This window comes from Haliotis rubra, unplaced genomic scaffold (genome assembly GCF_003918875.1).
Source record: "Haliotis rubra isolate DU_JTF1 unplaced genomic scaffold, ASM391887v1 Scf977, whole genome shotgun sequence".
Lineage (NCBI taxonomy): Eukaryota > Metazoa > Mollusca > Gastropoda > Lepetellida > Haliotidae > Haliotis > Haliotis rubra.
The window spans coordinates 252096-268555 of NW_025767720.1; the positions used below are offsets into that span (position 1 = coordinate 252096).

The 16460-nt window shown below is 40.2% G+C and overlaps 1 protein-coding gene across 1 annotated transcript; it reads right to left on the bottom strand.

The window, feature by feature from the left end:
* Positions 1–4852: 4852 nt before the first annotated feature.
* On the bottom strand, positions 4853–16442 carry LOC124265386 (prostaglandin reductase-3-like). The gene is made up of 12 exons (XM_046700157.1): positions 16396–16442; positions 15779–15866; positions 14708–14803; positions 11751–11849; positions 10559–10598; positions 10309–10337; positions 9904–9978; positions 9099–9170; positions 8321–8382; positions 6567–6666; positions 5997–6182; positions 4853–5750 (listed from the first exon to the last, which is right to left on the bottom strand). Exons 1-12 carry the CDS (start codon positions 16440–16442, stop codon positions 5679–5681), a joined length of 966 nt encoding a protein of 321 aa, XP_046556113.1. The 3' UTR covers positions 4853–5678.
* Between the last annotated feature and the right edge of the window lie 18 nt (positions 16443–16460).

The window sequence follows — 16460 nt, forward strand, 5'->3', positions numbered from 1 at the left end:
GTGGCCAAATTTACATAAGTGAATTAAGTAATAAAAAAGATAAAGGAAGCAACACGACATGCGTGGTGTCAAGCTCGACGTCACTGAAATTTGACGTCACGGGGTAGGGTACACTGGGTGGACGAAAGTCGATTTCTTTGTTCATGACTGATGCTGAAGGGGTCGTTGTCGGCACAGGTACTTCAAATACGTACCCCAGGTACCTTTCTGTATACAGATATGTACCCTAAACAAAGTCAAAATACAGAAACGTACCCGGTACCCTAAAAGGCGGACGAGTCCATATTCCGCAATCCAAAAGCGAAACCGTATGTAGTTGTTCCCGTTCAACTGATTCCGAGTGGTATTCATGTGCATCGCGAAATATCCGTTACTGTGTATTCTCATTACTTACATAACGCAATCAAATGTATCTAATACAACAGTATGACAGTTCCGGTCAAGAATACGACACAATGGGAATGGAATCGTCCTAGGGTACGTTTCTGTATTCTCATTATGGCCAAGGTACGTTTCTGTATACAGCTTTGTTACGATCAGGCAAAATGTGAATGGACAACAGTATATAATGCACTGACATCCAAGACAGGCTGTTGTACCATATCTCGATAAACATACTCCAAGGCACGTGTTCACGGACGATAATACTAGGCCACTTACCATTGGTGATTTCGTACGTCAGCCTTGGCCCTCCAGGTGTCGAGATCTCCATCCACCGAGAATGTTTGGGTCACTATGGGTCACAAAATACGCTTGATCCCCCCAGTCCAAAATCTTGATGCATTGGAACGAGCCCCCCTGTCCCCCACCCCCTTTCAACAATGAGACGCAATTCAAATCAACGTCAAATGAACAGTCGATTAAGAAATTTTTAAGGGTCAGGAATGTTGATTTTGTCGGAGCTTACCCTTGGATGTTGAGACTGAGCTTAGTTTTTGATACTCATGTGATTTTGGGAGGATTTTATGCCAGAATCATGGCCACACTTGTTAACGTCATACAACCTTAGTTATCAGCACTATAAAGTGATTCATATGTTTGTCGTGCGTGCTTCTTTGAATAAACTACAGGTTTTCATTCTTTTTTGCATTTTGAATTGTTATTTAATTATTCCGTGAGGGTATCCACATAATAAGTTGAACTCAGGTTTAATAACTTCATTTGCAGTGATTAATATGAAAAATATGGGGTTTTGCGATATTTTTGTCCCATGTGTATATGTTCCAGTGGGTGAAAGTGTGTTTCTTTTGCAAAAGAAAATACTCGCCCACCATTATCTTCTCTTTGGGAAAATTCTGCGAACAAATACATGTTCTATTTTGTCTTAGGTACGAATAATTTATTATAAAAACCACTGCATGAACGCCCACACTCATTCTTCAAGTGGTAAACGATCAGAAAATTTAAGTCTAGATTATTGATACAAATGCTTAAAATTAATGATGCGGCTTTGATGATGAGTTTGCATCTCGATCGGGTGTTCGCGTTGTTTTATGCTTTGGTCGTTCTACTTGCATTAAAGAGAAAAGCAAATACAGGTTTGTATTCAACCATAGCTACGCACGATTGTAAACCCTCTGGTAAAACAAAATCATACATACAAAATTCCGAACTGTAAACCTGCATGTTTTGTCTCATAAGAGGGCGGTGGGGTAGCCTAGTGGTTAAAGCTTTGGCTCGTCACGCCGAAGACCCGGGTTCGAATCCCCACATGGGTACAATGTGTGAAGCCCATTTCTGGTGTCCCCTGCCGTGATGTTGCTGGAATATTGCTAAAAGCGGCGTAATACCAGTCAATAAGTCAGTCAGTCTCATAAGTGACTTCCATTACTTCGGGCGCTGGGATAGTTCTGTGGTTAAGCAATCGCTCGTCATGCCGAACACCCGGGTTGGATTCCTCACATGGGTACAATATGTGAAGCCCAATTCTGGTGTCATCTGCTGCGGCATTGCTGGAATATTGCTTAACCCGGAGTAAACCCTCACTCACTCCATTATCATTAAATATAATGACATGGACATATCACAAGTCTAGTTACGCATGTGAGTTAGAGTTCTTCATGAAACAAGTATTCAAAAACGATGATGGTGTGTAACACCGCCATTACTTTATACTGACAACCATTTTATACTTTTCTTTTTGTACATTGCCCTGAGTTCTGCTTAAGTTAATACTGGTTAACTCTGGATTGGCATAACCATCTTAGGGGCGGTGGGGTAGCCTAGTGGTTAAAGCGTTCGCTCGTCACGCTGAAGACCAGGGTTCGATTCCCCACATGGGCACAATGTATGAAGCCCATTTCTGGTGTCCCCCACTATGATATTGCTGGAATATTGCTAAAAGCGGCGTAAAACTAAACTCACTCACTCTCTATAAGCATCTTAGGTTTCCTGAAATGTGTCACCAACAGCAGGTCAATTGCAACTTGCACAGTTCTCCATAACACGGACTGTTCCAAGCGCCGTTAAATCACTCACTGTATGTACTCCTTTCACTCACTCTCGTTTGCTTGGGTAGTTGGTGTTTGACCCCACACTCCGGCAATATTTCTGTTATGGCGGTCTGTAAGTAATGGTGTCTGGACCAAACAATCTAGTGGTCAACATCATGAGCATCGTTTTACGCAACTGGGATACGATGACATGTATCAGCTAAGTCAGCGTCCCTGTCCCGATAGTCGCATGTGAAGCCCATTTCAGGTGTTCTCCGCCGTAAAATTGCTAAAGGCGGCGTAAAACTAAACTCACTCACTCTTGCGACAGATACAAGTCGATGAAGACAACTCCATACATGGATCTTCAAGGGTCCACTCACTCATGCTTGATCTTGACATGTTACCGATGTCCAGTGTGCCCTTCACAACGTCCGTATTGATTCGAGTCCCCACGTATTTACGTATTCAACAAGAGTATCAAGCTTGTGTTAACAGCTTGGGCATGCTCTGAAAACTTAACCTAATTAACCTATACAAGCAGAGGGACGATATTTTACTTTGTTCCTTCCACAGCAGTTGTCTCGATTACAATGAGTGCGTATGATTTTACGCCGTTTTTAAGCAATATTCCAACAACATCACGGCGTGGGGTACAAATGGGCTTCACACATTGTACGCACGTAGGACATCGAACTCGGGTCCAAACGACACCACAAGGCTTCCCCACCTACCAAGTTACTAGCAGTTGATTGTTAGAACCTCACGACGGTTACCATGAAAGCGGCGTAAAACTATACTGAGTCACGGAGTCGCGAAGGGGGATCAGGTTGGCTTGGCAAACTGCAGATTGCGAGTCGCTATTTCTCGATTGCTTGGCTGTTGTTCATGATTTCGGTCACTGTTTTTCTGATCCTTCGTCGACTTGAACAAGACGCTGTGTCATTTTGGAATATTAGTGAGTGCGGGGCAACGAAACGTTCCTGTTTTCTCAACACAATAGTCAAACACCCTTGCCTCGATCTTTGAAGTGTATCTCAAACTTAAAGCTTGATCTAAGCTTATTCCAAATTTAGCTATCACCATGCGATTATGTGCCCCCAACCTCGACACACCTGACAGTAGTCTACCTCACTTGACCACATATTTTTTAAATATATGGGTATGGCTATATATATGGTCTTCACTAATCCCTTCTTGTCTTAAAGAATTTACAGACCAGATCAGTTGGCAAGGGTGGCGAGTTTGTTGATGCATGTCAGCCTACCCCCCCCTTGCATAGATGGTGTTCATGCCATTCACTGGATTATCTGGTACAGACTAGATTATTTACACATATAGTTGTGATATGGTTGACTGAGGCCTTAAATGTCAAATACCTTCCAGCCGGTCCAAGATGGATACCTGTGCTATGTAAATGTTTATTGACGTTATTATTAATATCCATTGGGTTGGTTGGTGTTTAAGGCTGCACTCAGCAATATTCCAGCTATGTGGCGGCGGTCTGTAAATATTCGTGTCTGGACCAGACCATCCAGTGATCAACAACATGAGCATCGATGTAGGCAATTGGATACAATGACATGTGTCAACCAAGTCAGCGAGCCTGACCACCAGATCCGGTTAGCTGCCTCTAACGACAAGCATGGGTTACTAAAGATTCATTCTAACCCGGATCTTCACGGGTAATATCCATAGGGAAACTATATTTCAGTAGTACTCAGTTTACAAGATTAGATGATGTAGTTTGAGCTCAAGACTAATTGTTATACCCAATTACTAGTATATACATGTATTGAGCTCAAACTTACAGACCCGTACCAGTTATATTCGGACACTTGACGCACTTCCATAGACTTTCATGTTAATTTAGTGTGGCATAACAAACTTTCATGAATTTAATTTTCGTAAGATCAAAGTCACATTTTGCACATTTGTGAGGAATTATCTTACCTACAATCACATAATTTCTGTTTAACTTTCCGTTGCTTATTTATCGAATGGCAACAATTTTATCAACATATGTACAGTATGGCCTTTGGGATTGTGCATTGTGGAACCATACGTAAGTTGATAAATGTGATGTCATTAGTTAAATAGTGGTCGGAAAACTGAACTTAAATTATGTGTGCAGAGCAAAGATGATTTTAAATTTGCCTGTCAAATTTTACAAAGATCCATCATAAACTCACTTCATGAAAATTATTTGCTACACTGAAATAACCTGTAAGTCTATGGAAATTACATCAGGTATCTGGCACGGGTCTGTAGTTCCTATCAGGAAACTCACTCCCATATATTGTTCTATCATATGCTGTCAACTTTAAGAACATGTCAGTAATGTCACGGTGTGTCAGCTTGATGGTGTGGCCGAGATCATGATTTGACAAACGCTGCAAGACTTGCAACACATGACAAGATTTCATATAAAAATATCTTTATTTAAAATTTCATGACCAATCAGTAAATCAGTGATGTTTGAATGATGAGAAGATTACATATGAGGTTAACTGCTCCAGGAGAAAGACAAATAAGAAATATTCAGTTTCTTTGTGCGTCTAACATTTCTCCATGTTTCCACCCTGTGTGTTGAGACCAGCCGTCTGTGACCTGCCATATTTTAGGCCACCTGATGTAGTATATCCCTCAGTGTGATCAAAATCTGATCAATAACTCCAGTCTGCGTCTCTGCAACCTCACACTCATACTTTACACCAACAAACCATTGACATTGCCCAATCAACATGAAGCATGTGTGTTCTGGAGCCAATCATATGTCAGCTTTCCAAATTCATTCATTGCTTTACTATCACAATTTATAAAGTTTCATGTTCACAAAAGGAAACACACTTAATAAAAATATTCCTTTGATGGTGATGGTGATCTTTTAGGTGTAGGTACTGTGGCACCAGAAACTCTATCATGCATACAGTATTCTCAACAAATAGTGTTCCACCATTATTATTTCCATTTGGAACTCATGGTTTATGTTCATTTTGACAGTACAACATGTTGTTTATACCAAATATTTAGAGGAGGTTTTGTGTGCAGAGAGGTAGTTTTATTGGAGTAACAATTCTGATAATAATGAGATTCTCTCAACCTTGAGAAAAGTACTCCATGTCAAATATTTGGTAATTCCACAAATTACTTTTGATTACAGTGTCAGGATACATTTCTTGGAATATCAACATCAAGCAAGACTCATTCTCCTAGTTCTTCAAACTATTTTCCTGATGACTGCTTTCACAGTTTGCTGGATGTGGAGGCCCCCAGCTGAACCACCACCTTTCCCTTGTTCGTGCCCTGGTACATGTACTGCAAACATAACACACAGTGTCTCTAGTATGGCATGATTCTGGCACACCAAACAGCCCTCCCTCACAGCAACATATAATATAATGTGCTGATCATAAGAAAATATTCTTTAAAAATATCATTTATAAAACCACCCCTTGTTAGGTTTGTTTGACTCCAGTAATTTACAAGTTGTTAGGATGTAGTTGATGTATTACTGATAACAGCAGCATTCACTCACTGACTCAACCATCAATGTGTACTCACATCGATAGCATCTGGAACACTGTCCAGTCCAACAAATGGCCCTTTAGGAGTTGCCTCCCCTTGGTCTATCACGCTCTGCAGCTTGCCTTGTGTGAAGAGCGTGGTGAGTTTGGCCATGTATTCCTGTATACAGTTGGTATAATGAAACAAGAAGAAACCCCGCACGCTGGCTGATTTGGGCAGAAGCTGGTGAAAAGAATTTAAACAAAAAATGTTACACAAAAAAACTAACAAAATATACAACATAAAATATATTCATGAACTTGTTAACATTTATTCAGGCTCTCAACACTGTAGTTCACCATGCAGGTACGATCAAACTGAGCTGGGTGTTACATGTCGCAAAGTAAGCAGTGTGTGCTGATAATTGGCTGCTAAATTGAGGTCTTTTCATAAATCAATGCAAAAAGTATCATAAATAAAATTTTAAAATTCAAAAGAATAATTCAATTATTGATTGGGAAAATAGGTATAGAACATTCTTTTATCACTGGAAGTTGGCAACATATTGTGATATTCTGTTTTCTCAAAGGAAATGTGTCCAACTATTTGTACTTTATGTTGCCTTACCCGCTGTGGCAGAGCTGACAGCCGTGAAGGTTTGAACCCAGCTTGACTCTCATACCCAGAGATATAGCCAATAATGATCAACCGACCCTTTGTTGCCAAACTGAGAACAAAAACATATCACATGTCAAACATGAGATTAAGTGAGTTGAAAAGGGGTTAATGTCATGGTCAAGATTATTGCATCGTATTTAGATATGAAGCGGTCAAAGGTTGAACCCCAATTCCCCAGCACCCTGTGTTGTCAGATGGTCCAACATGGTGATATGGTAGATTCTATGTCATTATACCCCAACAGCGATGAACGGTCGCTCTGAATATCCACCACTGATGTGTCTGGTTTGGATGGTTGGTAAATGGAATGTTGCTGAGTGATGTTTTTACAACAAATACAGAATTGGCAAAATATCGACAAAATGGCCTAAAATGTCTCTCTACAGATAGTTTAACAGATCACAGTTACATACATCTGATATTGGAACAGATCTCAGTTACATACATCTGATATTGTAACAGATCAAAGTTACATACATCTGATATAGTAACGGATCACAGTTACATACATCTGATATTGTAACAGATCACAGTTACATACATCTGATATTGTAACAGATCACAGTTACATACATCTGATATTGTAACAGATCACAGTTACATACAACTGATATTGTAACAGATCACAGTTACATACATCTGATATTGTAACAGATCAAAGTTACATACATCTGATATTGTTACAGATCACAGTTACATACATCAGATAGTTTAACAGATCACAGTTACATACATCTGATATTGTAACAGATCAAAGTTACATACATCTGATATTGTAACAGATCACAGTTACATACATCAGATAGTTTAGCAGATCCCAGTTACATACATCTGATATTGTAACAGATCCCAGTTACATACATCTGATATTGTAACAGATCACAGTTACATACATCTGATATTGTAACAGATCAAAGTTACATACATCTGATATTGTTACAGATCACAGTTACATACATCAGATAGTTTAACAGATCACAGTTACATACATCTGATATTGTAACAGATCAAAGTTACATACATCTGATATTGTAACAGATCACAGTTACATACATCAGATAGTTTAACAGATCCCAGTTACATACATCTGATATAGTAACAGATCCCAGTTACATACATCTGATATAGTAACAGATCCCAGTTACATACATCAGATAGTTTAACAGATCACAGTTACATACATCTGATATTGATGCTTGTGACAATGGGTTCAGCAGGATTGATTGTGTTCAGGGACCATTCATAATTTATGACTTGGGGTGGTGGGGTGGTGGTGTATGATGATTTTTATGGAGAAGCATGTACAATGTGAATGCTGCCCCCTACTTCCTAGTACATGTGTACAAAATTGATGACCCCCCCTTGCTCCCCAGAACAAAATGGGTGACCCCCCTTAAAATCATTATCACCCCACTAGCCATAAATTATGAAGGGTCCCTTAGTTTCATGCCCCTTCCAGCAATGTTCCGGCAATATGACGACAAGGAACACCAGAACTTCAACAGGAATCTAACAAATAGTTCAGTCAGTGTTTAAGAGACCTGGGTTAGAACCGATCTTCAGCAACCCATGTTTGTTGTAAGAGATGACTGACAGGTTCGGGTGGTCAGACTCGCTGACTTGCTCGATGCATGTCATCGTGTCCCAGTTTTATGGAATGTTGGTGAATGTGGCATTAAACAACAAACAAACGACACATCTACCTGTTGACACATGTATCGAACATCTCCCCTCCCACAGACTCGTACACAACATCAACCCCACCCTGAAACACAAACACAGTGTACAAGACACATCTACCTGTTGACACACGTATCGAACATCTCCCCTCCCACAGACTCGTAGACAACATCAACACCACCCTGAAACACAAACACTGCATAGCAGAAACTGAACAAGCAAACTATATTACCTGGAACAAAAGCTACACTTCGCGCAACAGAATATCAAAACTGAACTTGATGTTTTCTAAGATCTGAGCCAGTCTCACATTGACTGATTGTTATTTATGTCACACTCAGCAATATTCCAGCTATATGGCGGCAGTCTGTAAATAATAAAGTCTGGACCAGACAATCCAGTGATTAACATAATGAGTGTCGATCTACGCAATTGGGATATGATGATATGTGTCAACCAAGTCAGTGAGCCTGACCACACGATCCTGTTACAACAAACATGGCTTGCTGAAGACCAACTCTACCCTGTTTCACAAAACGATCTCAAAGGTGACTGTTTCTCCCATACTATAACCCCGGCCCACAATTATTGTAGCTCAAAGACCACTCTGTGGAACGAGGTCCTGTTCTGATTCATTTACCAAAAAAATGTACTTGCATATAAACAGTAAACCTAAAATGTTTCAACTATGCTGAATCAAAGTCTCTCAGCTTGAGGTATCATTTCTAATGATTTAATTTTTGCTTGAAAGTCTTTGTCCATACAGAAGTCAAGTTCTATTAAGACAACTGTTTAACTTACCGGGTATTCATTCTTCAAGACGTCTTTGACACTCTCAACCTTGTAGTTGATTGGTCTGTCACAGCCAAGACTCTATTAGAAAGTTGTCAATAGGAAATAATATTCATTACTTTGATTTTCTGAAATGCAGAGTCTTTGGCATTTGCAGCTAATGTGGTAGGAAGCACATCCTGCAGTCTCACACAACATATTAGTCACCTGATACACCAAACTGGGTTCCACATCCTCAGTAATTGTGTATAAAGATGATGTATTCAGTAGCCACACTGTACCTCCATCAATCAAGGTCATGATGAGGCTGATCTGATCATTGCCATCAGGCGTTTCACCACCCTGGCATTGATAGCCCCTTTCAAGCAATTTTAATTACAATTTTAACTAACACAATAGAGCACAATAGTTTCTTTATTACAATTATAACACTGGTGTCCTTTAGAGAAAGAGAATTCCACAGCATTGAACTTTGAGTCACATGATACTTCAGGTCTTCCAGCCTCATGGTGATGCTTGATGATCATCTCTAATATACCAAGTACACTATGCCACTCTGCTACGTACACCAAGTACATTGTCCTCTATTCACACTGCAAGGGCTGTTAAGACTTATTATGTCAGGAAGTTTCCAAAGCCAATAGATGAGGATTAGATTTGATTTGGCTAATAGATTAGGCAACATTGGCCACATGCTAGCACATTCCTGTAGATGAATATGTCCTCTCTTAACTGGATATAAAATATGCGACAAGAGGTAGTTATTTTATTCTGGTATGGTGTTATTCATTATTAGTTATTTATTAAAACATACCTTTAGAAAGTTCACTTTTTCCTCACTAGAACAGGTACCGATGACATGACAGCCTGCTAGCTTCGCCAACTGGACCTGATGAGACGGAATAATCCACGCTAATGTTCTGATACTTTGTTCAAGAAGATTGACTGACTGAGTTAAGTTTTACGCTCCTTTCAGCAATATTCCAGCAATATCACAGCAGGGGACATCAGAAATGGGCTTCACACATTGTGCCCATGTGGGGAATTGAACTCGGGTCTTCGGCATGGCGAGCCAACGCTTTAACCACTAGGGTACCCAACCGCCCCTGTTCAAGAAGAGACACATGGATTTGATATGTGACATATTGAATGAAAGGATTTCAATAGGAAAGTTAATTCATTGATTAGTTCAAACAAAAAACGCTCAGAGTCCACTCACAGCAAACTGACCGGTGCCCCCCGCAGCAGCTGCAACAACAAACACACCAATCAGTAGAAACACAACATTGGTTGTGGAAACAAATAGTTCAGTTAGACTTTGCCCAGGAAATTGATCATGTTTTGAATTAAGGACACAAACATTATTAAATCTGTGAAACAAATCCCACATAAATTAAATAGTTGCTCTCCTAGTGATTAGGTATTATCTCACCCTATGCTTTCTAAGACGTACCATCTTTCTTACTTACCTGTCACAAGAACCTTTTCTCCTGTCTGGATCTCCCCAACCTGGCAAATAGAGTATCGTCAACAGTAATGGCAATATAACACATGTACTTCTATTGTGCTAGCTTCCATACACAAGGTGAATGCTCAAAGTGCCAACAACTGGCCGAGTCAAACATCAGTTTGTACTAGATATTCATTCTCAGCTCCTTGGGGAGTATACAACTCAACAGTCATCTCATCCCACCTGGTACCCATTTACAGCAGGGTGAAAAGAGATATGAGGGTGTGTGTTCGAATCCCGGATGGGACTCAACCCAACAAAAGTACTAGAATCTGTACTTTACAAAGGAAGTGTAATCCCACATATTACAGATGTTAGAACAAAGTCACAAGACGTACGTCAGGAGACATCACATGAGATATGCATGCTTCAGTGTGGGACATTACCGAACTACTGGAAACACTCTAGAGTAAACTACTGAACATGGACACCTATCCAAGGACCCTCCTTGTCCAATGTTGAAATTGGGCGGTGGGGTAGCCTAGTGGTTAAAGCGTTAGCTTGTCACATGGAGGACCTGGGTTCGATTCCCCCAAGGCGTGAAAAGTTCTAGTGTCCCCTGCTATGATATTTCTGGAATATTGCTAGAAGTTTCGTAAATCTAAACTCGCTCACACACTCACTCACTCAATGTTGAAATTGTTAGTCTTCACCTGGTGCATATAACCACAGCAAAGCTATGCCAGACAGCCTATTGTCACACAAACATATTTCACTGAAAATATACCTCTGTTCATTTCAACCCATAATGATAAAGTCATTACATATGTCACTAGGGGTGTCAACACAAGCCAACAAATGCAAAAAGTGTGAGGCTTGACAAGGAGTTTTAAGAATTTAACAATCAGAAAAGGTGACCACAGTGTGCTCAGTCCTACATGTGACCAAGTTCAGGTGTCTGAATATTGCACAGCATCTACATGTGATTCTCTCATCAAATGTTCCATGAACACTGCAGCTACTGTAATGGTTCACAATAACATATCCCAGGTTATTAAACCACCTCACTTTTGTAGAAACTGTAAAACCTTCAACTCCTGAAAAGCCCGCATTCAACATTTTACTACCAGAGTCATGTTTCAACTCCAGCAATCAAGGTGCAAGTTAAATTGATGCTTGCAAGTCGTGATGACCTTCCACTGAAGACTTACCTTATCTAAGCTGATGGCGGCCGTCAACCCACTCACGGGGAAGGGAATAAACTTTGGGTTGGAACTTGGAACAGGGATGACATGTTTGGCAGGCAGGAGCTGAAACATACCCATACATCTTCAACTCCGTCAGTGCCACTTTAAACATAAACATACATCTTCAACTCCGTCAGTGCCACTTTAAACATACACATACATCTTCAACTCCGTCAGTGCCACTTTAAACATACACATACATCTTCAACTCCGTCAGTGTCAGTTTAAACATACCCATACATCTTCAACTCCGTCAGTGCCACTTTAAACATACACATACATCTTCAACTCCGTCAGTGCCACTTTAAACATACACATACATCTTCAACTCCGTCAGTGCCACTTTAAACATACACATACATCTTCAACTCCGTCCAGTGCCACTTTAAACATACACATACATCTTCAACTCCGTCAGTGCCAGTTTAAACATACAATATACATCTTCAACTCCGTCAGTGCCAGTTTAAACATACACATACATCTTCAACTCCGTCAGTGTCAGTTTAAACATACACATACATCTTCAACTCCGTCAGTGTCAGTTTAAACATACACATACATCTTCAACTCCGTCAGTGTCAGTTTAAACATACACATACATCTTCAACTCCGTCCAGTGCCAGTTTAAACATAAACATACATCTTCAACTCATTAGTGCCAGTGCCACTTTAAACATACCCATACATCTTCAACTCCGTCCGGTGCCACTTTAAACATACCCATACATCTTCAACTCCGTCAGTGCCACTTTAAACATACACATACATCTTCAACTCCGTCAGTGCCACTTTAAACATACACATACATCTTCAACTCCGTCAGTGCCACTTTAAACATACACATACATCTTCAACTCCATCAGTGCCACTTTAAACATACACATACATCTTCAACTCCGTCAGTGCCACTTTAAACATACCCATACATCTTTCAACTCCGCCTCAGTGCCACTTTAAACATACACATACATCTTCAACTCCGTCAGTGCCACTTTAAACATACACATACATCTTCAACTCCGTCAGTGCCACTTTAAACATAAACATACATCTTCAACTCCGTCCAGTGCCACTTTTAAACATACACATACATCTTTCAACTCCGTCAGTGCCACTTTAAACATACACATACATCTTCAACTCTGTCAGTGCCACTTTAAACATACACATACATCTTCAACTCCGTCAGTGCCAGTTTAAACATACCCATACATCTTCAACTCCGTCAGTGCCAGTTTAAACATACACATACATCTTCAACTCCGTCAGTGCCAGTTTAAACATACACATACATCTTCAACTCCGTCAGTGCCAGTTTAAACATACCCATACATCTTCAACTCCGTCAGTGCCAGTTTAAACATACACATACATCTTCAACTCCGTCAGTGCCACTTTAAACATACCCATACATCTTCAACTCCGTCGAAAGTGCCGCTTTAAACATACACATACATCTTCAACTCCGTCAGTGCCAGTTTAAACATAAACATACATCTTCAACTCCGTCAGTGCCACTTTAAACATACACATACATCTTCAACTCCGTCAGTGCCACTTTAAACATACACATACATCTTCAACTCCGTCAGTGCCACTTTAAACATAAACATACATCTTCAACTCCGTCAGTGCCACTTTAAACATACCCATACATCTTCAACTCCGTCAGTGCCACTTTAAACATACACATACATCTTCAACTCCGTCAGTGCCACTTTAAACATAAACATACATCTTCAACTGCCACTTTAAACATACACATACATCTTCAACTCCATCCAGTGCCACTTTAAACATACACATACATCTTCAACTCCGTCAGTGCCACTTTAAACATACATCTTCAACTCCTCGCCACATACATCTTCAACTCAACAAGTGCCACTTTAAACATAATACATCTTCAACTCCGTCAGTGCTACTTTAAACATACAACATCCGTCAACTCACAGTGCCACTTTAAACATACACATACATCTTCAACTCCGTCAGTGCCACTTTAAACATACACATACATCTTCAACTCCGTCAGTGCCACTTTAAACATACACATACATCTTCAACTCCGTCAGTGTCAGTTTAAACATACACATACATCTTCAACTCCGTCAGTGCCACTTTAAACATATACATACATCTTCAACTCCTCACAGTGCCACTTTAAACATACACATACATCTTCAACTCCGTCAGTGCCAGTTTAAACATACCCATACATCTTCAACTCCGTCAGTGCCAGTTTAACTCTCAGGTCTGGGTGTAACTCCAATGTTTGAAGGATCTTATATTGCAAATCCCCAAATTATGATTTCGTTTGAATATCACTGAAATACACCTGTCATATAGACACCGTAGGAACTAAAATGTATGGGACTTTTTCCAGAATGTAACAATGTTCAATTTTGTAAGGGGCTTTTATTGATATAAGGGGCACAACAACTTCCTGTTAGCCATGTTGAATTTTTTTCGGTCATGGAGATCACACTGTGTCAGAAGTGGAGAACCACAACACTCTCCTTACATTAGCATAATGCAACAGCAGAATTGACATGTGTCAGGCTTCACTTCATATGACAATGTGTGACTAAGGTCACAATTCAGACAATCCAGAGTCACTATCTTAAAACTGAGTCGGAACAAATGTAAATACTGAAATAGAAGACATTACATCAGTGTATAAAATAAGGCCCGTCCAAACGCTGGAGACGAGCTAGATTTCTGAGAGATAGTCTAAATTTATAGCTAGCCAGCCTGGTCTCGTAAAAGTTTTAGATAACATGTTCCATACATGGTTAAATCCGTTTTGGGCTGGTAACATTTTGATGTCTGTCTGGGTTTTTATCTTATTTCATACACTGATTACATGCATTTCTTATTATTGATGGAAGATAATTTCAAAACTTGAATCTTCAAACCTTGTATTCTGCGAATGCCCCCATCATCATGTAGAGGACAGATTGGCCGACCTTCACCTTGCTCTGATCACCGGCAGCCACCACTTCACCAATACCCTAAATATCAAAATTCTCATTATACCCTGAATTTCAGACAAACACTCAATGTCATATCTTGATTGTGGTGGTGAGGTGAAATTGGGTTTAACGTCGTGCTTGAGAATATTTCGCTCATATGATGACGTGCATGCGTGTGTATGTGTATGTGCGGCTGCTTGTACTAGCACAGACTGAAGCTGGTTTCATAGTGCTAGCCCACTGACATACCATGCCGCAGTGAAGCATGAATACCCCACTCAGACACATTATACTGACTCCGAGCCGATCAGTCCTTGTTGTACCCATTAATGCGGTCGACCAACAAGTACCATATTTAAACGTCTTTTGGTATGACGCGGTCTGGGATCGAACCCGTGACCTTCCGCTCTCCGGGCAGACGCTCTAACCACTACACCACGGAGGCGGTTCTTGATTGTGAAAAGATACTTTACAAGCCCTAACTTGCAAGTGGAGGAATTTTACACATGTGTGATAAAGAGACTGTGTGTTGAGCTGCAGCTAACAGCATTCATAGGTTGAAAACATTGCTGAGATGACATCGCGGTCTATGACAGTTGATATGTAGACTCCACCCACCAAGGAAACGTTCATGGTGATGGATACCATTATTACACTTGTAACTCCCTGTGGAGTATAAAACCCAATTTATCTCTTGGTGCTAGGTTCACATTTACATCACAATTTGTTCCTACCAGGTACCCATTCACTGCAAGGTGAACAGAGGCTCGGACAGTCACTTGCCTGAAAAGACACCACATGTCCTTCCGTGTAGGTCAGGAGTGAAGCCCTAGAAACTCTCAGGAGTCAAGCTGCAGAATATGGTCACCCATTCAACTGGACTCCACAACCAAAACCTAATTTGTCACCTGTGACCCGAACACAGGACTATGGTATTTTAAAAACTTTTAATTTTTTTTGTTTGTTTGTTAAAACTTGAATCAGTTTGCATCTTTGTAATTACTATGTCCCTACCTCAAACCCGGTGTCGAATGGCGGTTTGAGTGTTGTATCGTACCTCCCTGCTGTATAGTTGATGTCTGAGGCATTGATGCCCACATACCTGGAAATGAACATCTGTCATTGAAAGCTGTAACCTCCCCACTCAAGCTTACTGTTACATGCTTACAGTCAACAGTTTTCAAACATCTAGTGAATATTTCCTGGCTGAAGAGTATAAAAGGTTAATGGATTTTTTGTATCAAAATTTCCCAAATATGTAATAAATATGAAATAATGAAGTGCATTTTATTATGCCATTTTTAACACAGGTGACAAATTGTTTCATTCTTGAGCATGTCAAATGGCTTGTAGGCTACAGAAAAGTGAGAGTGGTGAAGAATAAAATTTCACTTTTACTGCATAAGTAAATACACTTGAAAGTATGTGAGCAGTCAAGTAAAACATCATTGAAACAAACCTCCCTTTCTTTAATACATTATTCCTTTCAAGGGGATCAAACATGTTTTCAATGATGTTACAAGTTTTATTGACCACCGACCCAATGGTCCTTAATGTAAGTTTTCATGAGGACCTTGAACAACACATCCGGACCAGGCTGGGGCTGTATGTAAGTTTTCATTAGGACCTACTTGTTCAGATGATCTTCCGCATCTTGTGGGATCTGTCTTGATGCCATTATTGCTACAAGGGAGTG